The 17474-nt window shown below is 25.0% G+C and overlaps 1 protein-coding gene across 2 annotated transcripts in view; it reads left to right on the top strand.

The window, feature by feature from the left end:
• LOC107452035 (uncharacterized) overlaps nt 1-17474 on the top strand; it is a 178067-nt gene that overhangs the window by 20722 nt on the left and 139871 nt on the right. Inside the window, exon 1 of one of the 2 annotated variants that reach the window (XM_021147065.3) lies at nt 10375-10900. The exons of the other annotated variant lie outside the window; for it this stretch is intronic. Coding sequence (XP_021002724.2) covers nt 10810-10900 — 91 coding nt within the window. The 5' untranslated portion in view covers nt 10375-10809. Of the gene's footprint in view, nt 1-10374; nt 10901-17474 lie in introns of those variants that run through there. 2 annotated transcript variants of the gene reach the window in all.

Below are 17474 nucleotides of genomic sequence, written 5' to 3' on the forward strand. Positions count from 1 at the left end.
ATATTAGTATAAACGTTTATAATGTGTATAAATTGTGGTTAAATGAATGCAGTAGTTAATGGAGAGAAAAATCAGTTTTTAAAAGAGAAGGAGAGATGAATAAGGCTTCATGTAAATGAGTGAATTTAATAAATCAACAATATATGAATCAATGAATGCGTGAGTGAAAAAATTGATTTATTATAAGTTAATTAGTCAATGTTTCAATGTATAAATGGTTGTATTGTAAAAGTGACTACAATGTTACGGAAGGTGTTTCAACATTCCAAACTATTGAATTAATGTACTCAAAACTTTAATTATCCTTATTGTTCATTATAACTTCAACAATATTCTAATCACTTAACTTCAACAATATTCTATCTCGCTTTATTAAAATTTTTTGATTTTTTGTTAAAACTCCATTTAAATAAACACAGACTGCTATATTATAATTTAATTATTTGACGACCAACACGTTGACCGATTTTCCAAATCAATAAATTACTATAAAACAGTTATATCTGAGCCTATTTTAATAACGTTTCAGACCACAATACTTAGAAAATTAAATTAACTTACGAAAGTAAAAGCACTAATTGAGTTGCACACATATAGCTTACTTTACTTTACGTTTGTACTTTAGTACTTTATGTATGTTTAGTACTTTATGTTTGAAGCACCGTAATAATATGTTAATTTTCATTATATCTGTTACCAGCATGTCATTCGGATTACTTGACCTTCGATAGTAAATTAACGAAGCAGTTCAAATGAAATAACTTTTTTTATCAGTCTATAATATTATATAACTAGTGCTAAATAATCTGTTCAGTGAAAAACATATATAAAATAACCAAATATCATTTAAGAATTAAAAAACATTTTATAAGTGAAATTGCAATGGTAGCTGATTATAAAGAAATTAAGTTAGTTAGCATTCCACTAAGTAAAAGCACTGATTAAAGGATTTATTACATTAAATATAGGCGTAAAATGATACTTCTTTGCAATATGTAAAGATTTTTTTTTTAGTTTAAAAAGCATATGCTCCTTTAAATCCCAAAGAAAAACAGGCTTATAAATTTTTTGAATCATGTTTCTACGCAAAAACACAATCTGTGAGACCAAACACTTTCCTGAATGTTTGTATTTTGCTACATGTAACAGCTAAGTCATATTTATAGTAGAGCAGAATATAGAAAATACTTGTTTAGCAATGGATAAAGAACCCTATAATGATAAAGTGCAGCATACAAAGCTAAAAAATCCAATAAAAAAGCTAAATTTAGATCCCCCATACTTGCCTCTGATGAATTACATTGTATTACCATATAGGTGAGTGTATCAAAATCTTTAATACTGACTTAACTTAAGAAGAGAGTTGCGGTTATGAGACTTAATACTAATTTTATGACTACATTGTTTAGCTAGTTGTTTGTTTCCATGACTTATATAATTTAAAACTATGTATGAATAAATAAACTTTTTAATTGCGAGAAAAGTTTATATTTACTTCTAAAAAGTAAAATCAAATACTTAAAACTCAATTTAAATCCTTTTAGTCCTTAATTCTAAAAAAATATATGATTAAATTGGGTTAAGAAATTTAGCACAAGATAATTCAGATTTTATGTAATTTTTTTTAATTATAAATATCAAAAGAGGTAATTCATTGTATCTGGACAACAATAATGTATCTGGACAAAATAATGTATCTGGACAGTATATAAGTTGCAATTAAAAAGAAAGGTTAATGAAAATACACTTGTTTTAAGCCTATAAACATTAAAAAATTTTAAGTCAATAACGGTAGATGGTAATGATTATGGTAGACAAATAAGTAAAAAAAAAGTTTAGGTTATAAAATTAAGTTTGGTTAGCAATATAAAGATATAATGAATGTTGCTTTACGTAGTTTATAGCACTGGGGTATATCGTTTTTCTTCTGATTAATACACTGTTTTTTTAATAATAAGGTAGTAGTAATTTTAGTTATTCCTTTATTGTAATCTTAGATAGAAAATAGCATATATTAACATACATAGCATGTTAAGCATACTTTAATTAATATTATAAATCAAATATAATTATAAAAGTTTTTGAAACATTTTAAATTCAATTAAAATGATTTATAATTAGTATTTTAAATCAATTTGTTTTTCATTATCAATTCTGAAAAAAAAATCTAAAAGTCTGCTTGCTTAAGTAAGGACAGCATTCACTCGTAGAGAATTGAATAAAATTTCCATTATGCAGTCATTTTAAATAATTTAATCAGCAATACAATGTTCGTTTTCAAGTGTAAAATAAGTCTGAAAACATTTTTTCCATTGAAATAATCTAGGATTTACATAATGGCATTTTCCTGTTATTGATAAACGCACACAAGATAATGTCAAAAAGTAAGATTAATGTTTTGAAATATTACATACTTGTAACGTTGCCAAGATATAGTTAGGCAAACGACCATTGAATTGTTGAAAAACTAACAAAAGTTTAAACGTTGTGAATATGTTTTAATAGGTTTCAAAAATACCCTGATATTTCACACATTGCTTATGAACAGGAAGTCACTTGAAATATTGCAAAATCTGTAATTAAAAATCTATTGAAAAACAAACTACGAAGAAATATATTAAGTTAAGCATTAAACTACCTCAATAAGTTTGAGTTTCTATTGAAATTATTATGAAAATAATAATTAAAACGAGTTACTAACACAAATATTTTGAAAGGAGTTTTTTATTGGATAATATAAATATGAATGTAATAGTCCTATAAATTCTTGTACGGTGATTAGAATTTTCGTGATACTTTCAATTCATCAATTTTAATTCTATGAGATATTGAAAAAAGACCGTAAAAACAAAATTTTTTCACTTATTAGGGACTGACATTAGCTAAAATTATTTTTTTTGAAATAATAAATGTAAAAAAAATATTTCATATGTAAAAAAAAAACTTTTTATCAGTTAATGGAATCCGCAAAAAATATTTTATCCTTAGTAAGTCTAATAACGGAATATTTTATAGGGAAAATGATTCTTTTTTTACAGTTCTTCCTTTAGAAAATAGTGTTAATGACGTCATTATTTCTAATTCTTAAAACTACATCACCTTAAGAGACAAAAGTTTTGCATTTTCCCAAACAGGACTTAATTCTCACACATTCACAAAATAGTTACCTAGCAAAAAGAACCTGAATTTACGATAATCTTAAATTCAGAAAATTACGGGCAGCTTTTTCACAAGTTTACAAAATCAAATCTTGCCTCCCGAAAGCCGATCATTTCAATGGATCTTATGATTTTCCACATCTCTAAAATAAAAGCGTTTTTCGCAAATTTTTAAGCAGATTTCTCACAATTTCACAAAGGCAAAACCTTTTTATGTAAAGTTAGGAATAACTCCTACTTATGAAAATGGAATTATCTTTTGAATTAAAATGAAGGGAATATCTGAGTCAATATTTATTGTTAGAATCTTTAATCAGGGCATTTTATCTCTAATTTTAAAATGTTTTGTCCAGAAAATAAAGAAATTTTTTTTTGCCTTCTTCGGGAGCAAAGCATTAGTTTTTTTTTAAACAGGTATTTCAATAAAAATACATAAGAAAATAATGATTGCTCTAGGAGTATAATATGTTTCTAGAATACTTAATTGATTTAATTAACGCCTTTTAAATTAACGCTTTTTTGTTAAACTGCTTTCAATATTTCAAATAATTAATTTTGATTACAAGGCAAAATCACGATTCGATTCACGCAGGCAAAATCACGAAAATTTTCACGCAGCACTAATAAACTACAGAATTTTGTAATTTTGAGTATTTAACTTTTGGAATGTATCTTGAAATATGTTTTTTTTGTCTGTTGCAAAAAAATCTATTTTTCCCATAATTAAATGAAATTAATTATCAAAACTTTCCCAAAATTACAAAATTGTTTCAATTAATTACAATTAAAATCTAATTTGTTTAATCTAAAAAAAATCGAAAAGAATAATTGTGTGTTTTCGTGAAATAAAATAATTTATCCATTATACTATTTTAAATTTATCAATATCATTTTGTGCTTTAAAGTCATTGCAATAACTTCTCTTTATTTACAATTATATTTTTAGATATACAGTCTATTACTGTATTTAATAGCTATCGGAATTTCCCACAAATTAAATAATTCCTACACTTCATCTATTTTTGCAAAGCTAAAATAACTGCCGAAATATAAAGAAAAGCAACGCTCTAAGCAATTGTTTAGTATATCACAATCAAATTAAAGGAATGACATCCAATATTGCGTTATGAAAGGGAAAAAACTTTAAGAATTTTCCCAGCACATTCCAAAACCTTCAAACTACTTATTGAAATTCGACGTCTATAACATGTAATCAGAGAAATCCAGTACATCTAAACTTGGATTGACGTCACCCTGAATCCAACAATGCTTTCTCGACCAGATGGAAAATTCTCCACGGATTTCAATCTGCAATCTCCTTTAATTAAAGCAAAGAAAAGCAAAATTGAATTTGGCATGAGAAGTTAGAACATGGCGGCCATTTTCTTTAGAGAAAAGCGGGAATTATTGCTGACAATACAAGCCTGATCTTATTACGATGTACCTCCAATCATTGCGCGTCCCAACATGTCGAAGCTATTGAATCGAAGTGAACGCCATCATGGTCGGTTGGCTATTCTCTGAGGTGGGTGAGAAGATTTCGAATACCATTCTCCTCGTTCGTGATCTCAGATTCAATTAGCTCGGAAATGATTATGGATAGTTTAAAAGCAAACTTGTTCATTAATGTGGGGAAGTTGTTTCATCGTCGGCGTTAAGAACCATTGTTTCTTTAAACCTTTTCTTTAAATCCGAGCTTCTCGCATTGTCTTCATTTAATGTATTTTCATTATTTATTGCTTTCCGAGTTGAGGGATGATTATTGAAGTTTCAGAAAGAATAAATGTTCGACTTGTTGGCCCTAAGACAAATGGGAAATCGTTAAATATAATTATCAAATTTAGTCAATATTTCTTAATCCATTTCTCCTTACATTTATGTATTGATTTAAAATAAAATTTCACATAAGCTTTAGTTGTTTAATCACAGGTGTTATGAGTCATCGTTTTTTTTATACCTTATCTTAAAATACGAGCTCTTATTAATGTCTTTATTTAATGCATTTTTCATTATTTAAGTAAATGATTATTTTCTGATTAAGTAAATGATTATTTTCTGATTAAGTAAAGGATTATTTTCTGTCAAAAATAAAAATGTTTTTGTTAAATATAATTATCAATAAAAATATTGTATAAAGTTTGTCTTTTTCCATTTATTTGTTATTATAACGAGTAAAAAGGTGTTACATCTAATTGACAAAACAAAAATCCCACATGCAGGGCTTTTTGTTTCATGTGTTTAACGATCACTTCTTTCTTTTAAGCAATCTATTCAAACATATTTTATTTTCTAAAACGTGAGTTATAATCTTATTTAAAACACGATCGTTAACTTAAATTTTAAAATATCTGCACTTAGGAAAAAAAAAACTAAGCTCAATATTTTGAGACTATGATATAATTTACCATGTTTCGGGCTCTATGGGACCGAAGCACTTGGTAATCGTTAGCGTACTGCTTTGATAATAATTTTGGTAAAATTAACAATAAATTATGAATTCATAATTTGCGATAAATGTTGGTATACGTAGTAAAAGTTCGTAGTTTTGGCATAATAACTTGAATCATGAAATAAATTTATTTGGGTATTTTTTTTCTTTCAATTTTGTGCTTTTTATTAAATGTGTGGTAATAAGAATTATAATTTTAAAAACTAGAATTTTTGGTAAACCGTATCGTATGAACGAAAAAATTGTCAAATGAATGGTTTAAATACTGTATATTTTGGTTTTATTAAAACGAATCATAGTTTTTATTTACCAGAACGGTAATTTTACCATCTTTTTTTCTCCGCGAATAATATAAAGACAATGATAATATATGCTCGGATTTTTAAAAAAAAAGTTTCATGAAATACTGAATTTTAACACCAATTATATTTATTATTTATATTGATTCCCAAAGCCAGTTTAAGTAAATTGAGTTCAGAATATAAGAATGATTGTTATATTCTGAACCTTACGTGATTATTTTATGATAATTAAAGATTCAGAAAGAATTCATATTTAATTTAATATTTTGAACGATAGTTGAAAGAAAAAAAATTCATAATTTATTGATAAAATGAATTTTTTATTAAATGAAGCAATTGATAAAATGAATTATTAAAATTAATTCAAATTTCTGTTATTTGTTTCAATACTTGTTTTAAGAATCATCGTCCCATTATGCTTAATATATATCATTGTACTAAAATATTATAATTTCAATTTTAAAATAAATTATCTTTTCTTAAATTAAAATAGTTCAAGTTTTAGAAAAAAAAGTATGTTTGGTTTATTGATGAAGGCGGAATATGTCAAGCTTAACGAAAATAAGAAGTTTCAATTATTAATTTATACATACATCACGATTAGGATCAAACAAATTTCAAATTTATATTATAAATAAAACATAAAATTTAAATTTAAAAATAATTTACTCAATGACAAAAAGCAGTTTGTTGGTGTAAAACTAAATCTGGTGATTTTCAGTTGTTGTATAGATTGCTTTCTTAAAACTTTCCGAAAATTCGAGAGAATATCCTTGTTTTCTATTAAAATACATTAGTTTTAAATTTAATTGATTATTTTCAAAAATAATGAAAATACTATTTATGTTTCAAAGAAAATAAATATTTTTCAATTCTGTTGAATTGAAGAGTAAGTGGATTGGAAGGAAGAGATTATTAAATTTAAATAATTAATTGATATGCTTCCATTAATTAAATTGCTTTGATCTTTGAAGAAAAAATACGTCAAATAATCAAAATTTGGTGTACTATCATTTACAAAAGTCCTTTCTTAAGTCTAGACAACCATTGAACTAATGCGGAGAAGCAATTTTTTTATTCCTTGTAATGCTTAGTTTTGTTTGACATAATTAAATTACCCATCCTTATTATTTTCACATTTGAAATATAAAAAAAAAGAATTTACTTTTCAGGAAAGAATTTGTTTGCTAAAAAATGCATATCAAAGATTCAATTATTTTAAGTTTTAAATGAATGGTATATCCTGGCAATATCTTTGAAAATAAAAATAGAATTTGAAAAATTCTTTAAAATATTCTATAAAAGAATTTTTCCTTCCATACTTGAGTGAACGGAATTGGAAATAAAATTTATTTTCTATTTTCAGTCATAAATCTTCTGTAAAATTATGATTGAAAATGATGAATACAAAGTTCCGATTACATTTATTATCCTTTATATTTTTATATTTAAGCACAGTAATAACCAAGTATTACGATCTCGAGGTTAAAAAAATTTTTCTGTGTTTAAAAGATTCTAATTCTAATTCTATGAAATATTGCTTTTTTTAAAAAATTAAATAAAAAAATCTTTTTTTTTCTTTTAATTTTCTAGTTTTTCTAAGCAGCTACAATTAAGATTCTTTAAACTAAAACATTGTCAGACTCACAAAATCAAACGTATTTGAAAAAGAAAACGAAAAGCTGCCTTAGGGAACCTTTATAATTCTTGAAGCTGATTAAGTTTTTAAAAAATGATTAAGTATAACTTTCCCTTCCACTTTCTTGATTTCGTTATATTCAACTTGGTTAATAGTAATGTTAGCATTGTGTAAAGCAATAGTTTTTAGAATAATTGAATACTTGTTCTTAAGTATTGGTTGAAAAAGTATCAACTACAGTTGTTTTTATTAAATTGATTTTGGATACACATATAAATAATTGTTATAAGCCCTTAATCTTTAGGATGCGTATTTAAAAGCTTGTTTTAAAGTAAATTTTGAATTTTACTGATTTCAAAATTTATAATTGCATATTAAAGTTTTCAAATGTTTCTTTTACTGTAGTTTAAATAAAACAAATATCTCAATAATATTTACACGCATTATGATTATTGATTTTGTATCAAAAACGTTTAAAAAATATTATTTCTGATATGATACACTTCTCTCCCTGCGATGATTATATAGAAAGTAAAAAAAAATGCTATCTAAGCATTAGGAAATAAATAAGTGGGTCTTGAACACTATTGAGGGAAAGTACTTAGTAATAAGTTTGAACCACATTATTTGTGTTTTTCGTCTACTTTTTAAGATTAAAGTTGTTGTTTTTTTGCTGTAAACCGAAAGTTACGGTTACCAAAAAGTTCACCTAAAACTCTTGTATTAAATTAAATGCTTAGTTTAGTTGCACATATCGAAAAAATTCTAAATTCATGTTTTTTGGATCTAACTCTCCCAATACTGAAAGTTTTAATGCCATTTTAACACAATGCGCATTTTTGTTTTATTTGTGTGATGTGTAAACAAATAATAATTAAAGTAACCAAAAATTAACTTAAACTACCAAATTTATCCTTTTTATAAAAAAAAACTCAAAATTCAAAAACAAGTTGAAGTTTTTTGAATGTATACAAAGTTTCCAGAATCTATGAAAATGCAAAAAAAACTTATCTGTAACTACTTTCATACAAATATGTCATCAAATTTGAACATAATATACATATTTAGTGTTCCATTAGTTTTATCATAGCTATTAAATTATTTTTCCTTTGAACGATTTACTGATTTTTACAGCAAACTAAAATTTATTAATCAAAAATATTTCAAAAAAAATTATATTAATGCAGATTTAGATTCTAAAATTAATAACAAACTTACTGCTGAGTTATTTTAGAGATTACTCATTGTCAAAGATTCTCCGGAAATAATAATCCGGAAAGAATATGTGAATTCAAATATTTATTCACACATTTCTTTCTTTTAATATATCTTATGTTGGAGGTTTAGTATAATTTACATCTTCGTTTTCTGATTAAATAATATTGCTCTACATTAGTATTCTTTAATGAGCTAGCATTCTTCTGTTGTTTTAACCAAACTTGATTTAGCAAAGCAAATTAATAATAGAAAACACAGTTTTATACTAATTCTATAAAGGCTAACAGAACTAAAAAAAATTATATATATAATAACAGGGCAACAACCCCGTTGTTTTTGGTAGTGTTTTTAACTTACATTAGTAGAAATTATAAGCCGATATATTTCAACAGGCTTTATTTATTGGAGTATGGTGTAAACAGAGGTCTCACCCGCTCTCCCAGCTGGAGGGGGGTGGACTAAAATCAAGACAGTAGCGATGAACCTTAGGTTGGCAACATCGTACAGCAAGAGTCACGCAGAAACAATCGCTCCTGCTTTAAATACAAACAGAAAATGAGGTAAAAAGGCTCCATCGTCGCATACCTTGTAACCCTACGCATTAAGGAAAAATCATTTAATGCTTTCAATAACACAAAAGTATTTATAATTTTTGTATTACGTATATATATATAATAGCATTAGAAAATTACAATATTTCATTCAAAATAATTTTAGTACATTGAAAATTTCATAAGTAAGATCCAAAATTCCTGATACAAAATTTATTTTTTATAATGCATTGATGTCTCGAAAAAAATGTAATGTATTTATAAATGATTTTAAAATGAAAGAAGAGCAGCAGAAAACAAACTTATCAAAATAAAGTAAAATAAAAAATGCGCAACAATTAGCTAGACTAATCTAACAGTTAATAAAAGTTGATCATAATAAGAAATATAATAATTGTGTTTTTAAGCTTTATAGTATCATATAATTGGTAAAAATATCAAATTAAAATTCAGTGCTGCCGTTTATGATTATGAGAAAGAAACTCCTAAAAAAGTAATAGTAGGAAAATTTAGGTAACAAAACTTATAACAGGAAATGAAGTTTATAAATTTCAATTAAGAATAGTATTTAAATTAAAAAATCATTAAAAACATTCATGGTAGCAATATCTGTTGGACTTTACATGCAAACACAAAATTGGAATATAATAATTTGCTAACTTTCCTTCTTTCATAGAATCAGAGTATATAAGACAGAACCTTCATAAATGGATAGAATGGAAAGATATTTGTTTTATTGTTATATACATATTACATATATTAGTCAAATAAATCTCAAAAGAAATTCTTATGTACAGAAGTTATGTCTATACATTATATTAGATCCATTTTTAAATTTATTCACTAAACTTCTATTAAATTGGAAACACGACAAATTGATTCAACCACGATGATCTTTTTACGCAAATTTTTAAATTCATTCAATAACGACACTTCCCAGATAAATTATGATGTAATCTTTTGGAGAAACAAATGGGAAGAACATTTAATACTCGGTGGAAGAACATTTTAATTCTAGAATTCTAGGTAAGAGCCAAAAAAAAAAAAGCAAAGAANCATAAAAATCGTTATAAACTATGAGTGTTATATTTAACACAAAGTGGTTACAAAGGAGTGAACAACATTCTGCATACATTTCGAGACACGATAAAAATTATAAACTTACCAAACCGAACTAATTAAGCGCTTTGTCATTTATATCAAATGGTGTGATTCATAAATTAAATTACATATAAACAAAGAAATGTTATAACTGACATTTACGAAAAAAAGGTGTTGATTTGCCAGCAGTGCTGCAAAGTGAACTGTTTATGAATCAAAAACGAAAATAACATTTTAATTTTTAAAAAAATGATAAAATTAATTTTAAACAATTACGTCTGGTGCAATATGAGCTTTTTATTTTCGAAAATGGATTAAACCATTTGACTTTGAAGTTAAAGGATAATTTAAATTTGTGTTATTGCTCATTGAGAACAAAAATTAATGAAATATGAAGTACAGTAAAAAATATCAACTCATGAGTGTGTGTACATACATTTTTGGGATTATACTAACTTCGTGTGGAATTGTAACACCAAAAGGTAAGACTACGTTCTTAAAGCATGAAAATACAATGATAAGTGAAAAAAAATAGTGCAATATAAATCTGTATATGATTCTGCGGTAAGATAACACAGTAATTTTCAGTATTTCAATAAAGAAAGATGATTTTTTGACACATAATGGGTATAAAATGAGTTTTTACAAAATTTATGTTTTTTTTTTTACTTTTTAAAATAATACGAAGAATACGTATTATGAATAGCTTTTAGTAGAGGCACCTCATAATTTCCAGACAATCATAGAGTTCATGTACAAAACTTTTTATCTACATTTTTTAGAAATTTAAAAATTTATCAAAAGTTTATAGGGACACAATATTTTTAGCATTATATTTTGAAAAATATTCATCGATCCATAACGTAATTTTGGTAACATATAATCAAATAAATTTTGAAAAAAATTACTGTTTAACTTCTGAGGTAGTTCCCAATTATTTGTCAAAATCGTGAAGCAATATTTCCTTCAGACATTCTAAATTACTTATTTATTTTATTGAAATGTGTTATCAAAATAAATTTTTTTTCTACATTTCGACTAATAATTTTTTGTGCTTTGAATTTATGTATATTGCTATATATTTTTTATTATATCTCAATATACGTTTTTCGATACATTTAGTAATTAAAATATTACTATAGCGTTAAAGTTTAAATGCGCGGAAACTAGTCTTCATTTTCTTTTTAGTAACATAGCAACTAATGAAACAAAAATATTTAATTGTTTTAAATTGTTTTTATTTCATATTGAACAATGCCAGACAAGTCAGTTTATTTTTAACAAACATTATAAAGATATATAGAAATCTTTCATTATATAAATGTAACTTTATATTTTTAATAAAACATATCATGCAATTGCTTAAACATTTTTATATTATGTTTAAAAATATCTTGTGCTTAAATGCAGTCTTCCATAAATAAGGAATGTTGCAAGATTTTAGATATGCAGAGAGAAATTATTTTTCAATATCAGTAAGTAATTTAGCAGTATGCCTAACTACATGCAAATTATTTGTGTTAAAGGCAAATTATTTGTGAATAATTTTTATTAATAGTAGGAATTTTCAAGTAAACATTATGACAGTATTTTTAATTATGCTTAAGTAAGTTTTTATTCCATTTTTGGGGAATTCTTCCTTATACAAAATACGAATTATTTGGTTTTTCATTAATTTATATATGGATTCTTCTTTTTCAAATTTTCTAATTTTTTCAATTCATTCCATTCATATTTTTGTTTTATAAAAAGATGAAAGTAAGTTTTTTTTCGTAAAATAATTGAAAACGAATGTGTTTTCACATATTTTTACAGAATAAAAAAAAATCAGTTGTTGAATGAATTAGAAAAAAAAATTCGTTGCATGAATTAAAATAAAACTATTGTTTGTTAAATAAAAACTAAACCGTAAAAACTAATTTTTAAATTTGAAAAGTTTACTTTATTTAAAAATTGTTTTAATTTTTTTGGAATTAAAAATCAATACAACACAAAACAAAACAATAAGGCTAGAATCAAACACCACAAAAGAAATAAAATGAAAGAACGAGCAGAGCAATTTGGATTGGAATTTTATTTTTCTTATAACTTTAAACAAATAATAAAATATCTTGTAGCTTGCCCTTTTTAATATTAAATAAATAAAAATATTTTATATGTCAAATGATTAAAAATTTATTTGATTTCATATTTTATCATTGTCTATGAGAGGATGTTAAAATGTTCATTGCTTACTAGACTACGGAAACATATTTTACACAAAACTATAGTTTGAAATTGACTACTTACAAGTTCTAATCTTCCTAAAATATATTCCTATTTTTATCCGTTTTAGTACATACCAAATCATAGTCGATCGTAGTTTCGCTTCGTAGTTCATATCATTTCAGTTCATAGTAAGTTTATACAGCTAAGAAACAAATGTATCAGAATACTAGTGAACTGTATCTATCTATTTGAGGGGGAAACAGTGGGGTGGTAAGTATACATTTCAAAAGCCTTACAAAGTATTAAAATGTGTAATTCAAAGTGGAAAAAATTAATTATACTTAATTGAAAATTTTTCTTGTACCCATCCAAACTAGACCATCCTAATTAATCAAAGTTTACGTTTTGTCAGTTTACAAGCTGATAAATTAAATTTGCTTTTGCACATTAAGACTACCCCCGTGAGAAGTTAGTAACTTTAATTAACTACCATTTGGATTTTGCTGCATTTTAGTTTCCTTTTTTTCGTTTTTTTCTTCAACGCATATATAGCTGTATACTTGGTATTGTCAGAAAAGAACTGACAGACTTTCATTAATTCTGCCCTTCAGACTGTTATTTATAACATGGCTAAAGTTCTAGTTAGCTGTATTTTTCTAACAGATTAAAATGTATTTTCCCCCGATTTCAATTTTTCTATTCAAAATAGTGTAAAACTGTAATGAATGTTATTTACCTGCTGAACAATAGACTTTTCAGTTTTTCTTTTATATATTTGTTATTTAGTTTCATTTGATGTTTTCCCCTGCTTGTAACTGATTGCCATTTCAGAAGTCTTTGTGTTTTTATTTTCGTGTCCAAAATTTATTGTATTTACTATATTTAAAGAAAGTCTTATTAGTCTCTTTATGTACAGTGTGTCAAAAAACGGACCACTATGAATGACTTTTAATCTAATCATCGGATCTTCACGTTCTAGGACTCATTCTTAATGCTCCAAAAAGGGTGACTGCAAGTATGCTAATTAATTAGTGCAGACGATATTTTAAATTACGAAATAAGACACAATTAAGTACTTTCTCTGAATAAACATAGTTTTTTTTTCAGCTGATTTGGATTTCTGACCCACAAAATAGAGGGAAATGAATCTGGGAAACTTTTGGTCCAAAGTTTGGATACCTTAATATTAATTTTACTTTTTACATATTTTACCATATCGCTTGATCTTTTTAAGCAAATTGAAAAACTTTTGAACTCGGTTATAAAATACATATATCCAAAGATAATTCCATGCAGAAAAAAGTTTTAGTAAATAATTATAAATTTTTTTAGTTTTATTATATAATATTCGAAACAAAATTTGAATTGTAAGGTATACAATTTTTACGTCATTTTAAGGAACGAAATTTTAAATGGCAAATTACAAAATTGGTTCAAAACTGGTTGAACAGTTTAAATATACGAATTTTTTTAAAATTCGATTTCTCAGGACTAAAACAGTCGATTTTGCTGACATTTTGTATTGTGCTATATAAAATTTAAAAAATGTCAAAATTTACTTTGAAAGTGTGTAAACAATTATATACCTTACAAATGTTTTCGACTAGCATTAAATAAAGTATTAAAAATCATAAATAATAACTGGCATTTTTTGCTTGGAATTATCTTTGGATAGATAAATTTTGTAACTGTGTTCAAAAATTTGTCAATTCGTTTCAAAAGTTCTCCAGTTATGAGGAACTACTCAAAAAATAAAACTAACATTAAGGGGTCTAAACTTTGGACCAAACTATTAGGACCGTATTTCTCAGATTGCAGATACTCCCTCCCCCCATATTTTGCATGTCAAAAATCCGAATTCATCGTAAAAAGGGTGTATTAATTCTGAAAAAGTACGTTTTTTGTTGTCTGAGTTTGCAACTCAAAATATCATCTACTCTAATCAATTAGCATATTTGAGGTCATCCCTTTAGAGCATTAAGAATGAGTCCTAAAACTTGAAGATCCAATCATTGGAGTAAAAGTTATTCTGGGTGGTCCATTCCTTCGGTTTGGAGTTCGGTTATATAGTTTTAACCACCATCTATTATAACATTACATTTCACCATTAACATTAAACAAAATATTAAATCACCATTAACATTAAACTAAAAATTAAAATAAGCAAATTATTATTTATTTTATTCCTTTTATTTTTTTAAAATAAGTGTTTTCAAGTTCTAAGAAATACACATTAACGTTTAGATTACCAATAATAATCCAATTGTAGTCATAGTAAATAAAAGTTATTTAAAATATCATAATTCAACAAATATACTTAAGGTTTTGTTCCGTGCGTTTTATAATTTGTTCCCTTTCTAATAATAGTTTAGAAACTCTTATATGTAGACTTGAATAATCTAATTTTTGAAAAATATTTAAAGAGAAAATAAAATGAAAAAAAAGGAGCCATTTGTGTGTCTTAAACAAAACCAATGTTCATGTTTACTCTTATGAAAATATGCTATGCAAAATTTTGCAAAAAGATCTAGCTTGCAGGCAAATATTTTATCAAATAAATGAAAGCAGTTGCCATTAAAATTGTAGAAAATGGTAGCTTTGTAGCCTGTGAATAAAAAATTTTGTTCGTAAAGACTATTACTAAGCACCAAATAGAATCACTTAAAGAAGTGAATACATTTTTCAGACTTTAATCAGCAAAATTGAATCCATATTGATATCATATGAAATATAAAATTTTTAAAAGTTATAGTTAGACTTCCCTTGAATTAGACAACATCAGTTAAAATTTTTATTTAAAATTGACTGTATTTTTCATTTTATTTTTTACAAAATATATTTGGAGAAAAAATAATTTTTCAAGGGAGTTTTCCGTTTTTCGATACTTTTTAATATATTCATTTTATATCTTGTCAATGTATGTAATTAAGCTATGTCTGGATAGGGTGTCTTATAAAAGTTCTTATATACAACATAATGCCTAGTCAATGTATTGTTTAATACGGCGTTTTCATTTTTAAAACTATAGCTTTTTCGAGTATTTTGAAATGTCTATTTATGTAACACTTAACTGAATATTCATCGAATTGAAAATTTAACAGGAATGTGAATTTTGTTTCCCTATTACTTTAAAATATAATTCCATAGATGATATTTTTGAATTTATTTTGAAATATTAGATATTTTTGACAGATATTTTGAAGAAATAAAAATACTTAGTTCAGTTAATAAAGTATACGGATTGCCAACATGTTGTACTATTTTTATCATACAATTTCATAAATTTGTATTTATGCATATTTTTTTAACTGATTATGTGGTTTTAAATTACTGACCAACCAATTATCCTTCTCTTAATAAGAAATTTAAAATTATCGTTTCATTTTCCAGTTTCACAAACCTTTTCAGTGTTAATTTTAGTAATACAGTTTTAAAATTAAAATTTCGTTTTATTGGCTATGTGTTGTTTACATCTAATCTATGCAGGAATGGCTAATTAAGTTTTCTTTTATCAAGTTTATTTTATTACAGAAACTACTTTCTAAATATTTTTTGTGATAACTGTGCCTTTTTTAACGCAAAAAATTATTAAATTTTGAAAAGTTCATAATTTTAAAAGAAATCTTTTGATTAAGTGTTTTTTGGCCAAAAATATAACTTATACGTAAATAGAAAATCAACTATGGCATAGGTCAAGAATAGAAAAAAAATAACATTTAAAAAAAATGGAAAAAAACTTGAAAATTAATTATATCATTTCAAGGTAAGTTCAAAAAATATTTATTGGTTTCAATTTCAGTGAAGTCATAATTAAATATTTTGTGCTCCATATTGTAAATTTTAAATTTTGTCTCTATATAGTTTACGTTAATATATATAATAAAATCAAACGCTCTATATCGTAATTATTTATATTTTATTTCTATATAAATAACAATAAAATGAAATAATAAATTAGAAGAATAATATTTGCTGTATTTGTATTTACATTTATAAGTGCGTGTGGCTTATAAAATATTATACATTTAAATTATTTAAATAAAATATTTTACAGCTTTATCGATATTTGTCATTGAAAATATAAATCTTAAATTTCCCTTTAAGACATTTACTTAGACTGGATTTTATTAATTCTCAAACTTTTGCAATTGACATAAGAGCTTAGTTATTTTAATAAAAAATATGACATGAATATTAACATTGAAAAAATTGTTTATATGTTAAATTAAACACACGATCTGATTGTTGCTTATACTTTCCTTTAAAAAATATGGTTCTTTTCTGCTAAAAGTAGTCAAACATCTATTTTTCATATGCTTCAAAATTTCAAGTCATTTATTGTATTCATTAATCATTGTTTAAAAAAAAGTTGATGTAACTGAAATATAACTCTTATGTAATATTTTTTTTCCATTTATTTATTTTTAATACGCGTAAGCAAATAAGATAAAATCTTCCAGTAGATAACTTCTCAGTGAACGAATGTTATTTATTTAAAATTATATGCAGTAAAAGTCAAACAATATTTTAAGAAATAAAAAAAAATTAGGTTAAATTTTTTATTTAAAAGAATAGTAATCTACCAATGATATTAACTACAAGCTACAATGGTACAAGAAAGGATCAGTGATTTCAAAAATAAAAACGGAAGAAATGTACAGTTTGTTATACTCTGCTTTGGAAATTAAATATTTTATTCTCAACTATTTAAAAGAAAAATATGATTCAGAGTACGTCAATAGATAGCTCTGTTGAACGCAAAAACTGTTAAACATTATTTTTTTTCTTCCTTACATTAAAACATATAGGTGGATTTATCCGCCGTATTTTAGAGTATTTATATAGAGC

Source organism: Parasteatoda tepidariorum, chromosome 3, assembly GCF_043381705.1.
Source record: "Parasteatoda tepidariorum isolate YZ-2023 chromosome 3, CAS_Ptep_4.0, whole genome shotgun sequence".
In the NCBI taxonomy this organism is placed as follows: Eukaryota; Metazoa; Arthropoda; class Arachnida; order Araneae; family Theridiidae; genus Parasteatoda; species Parasteatoda tepidariorum.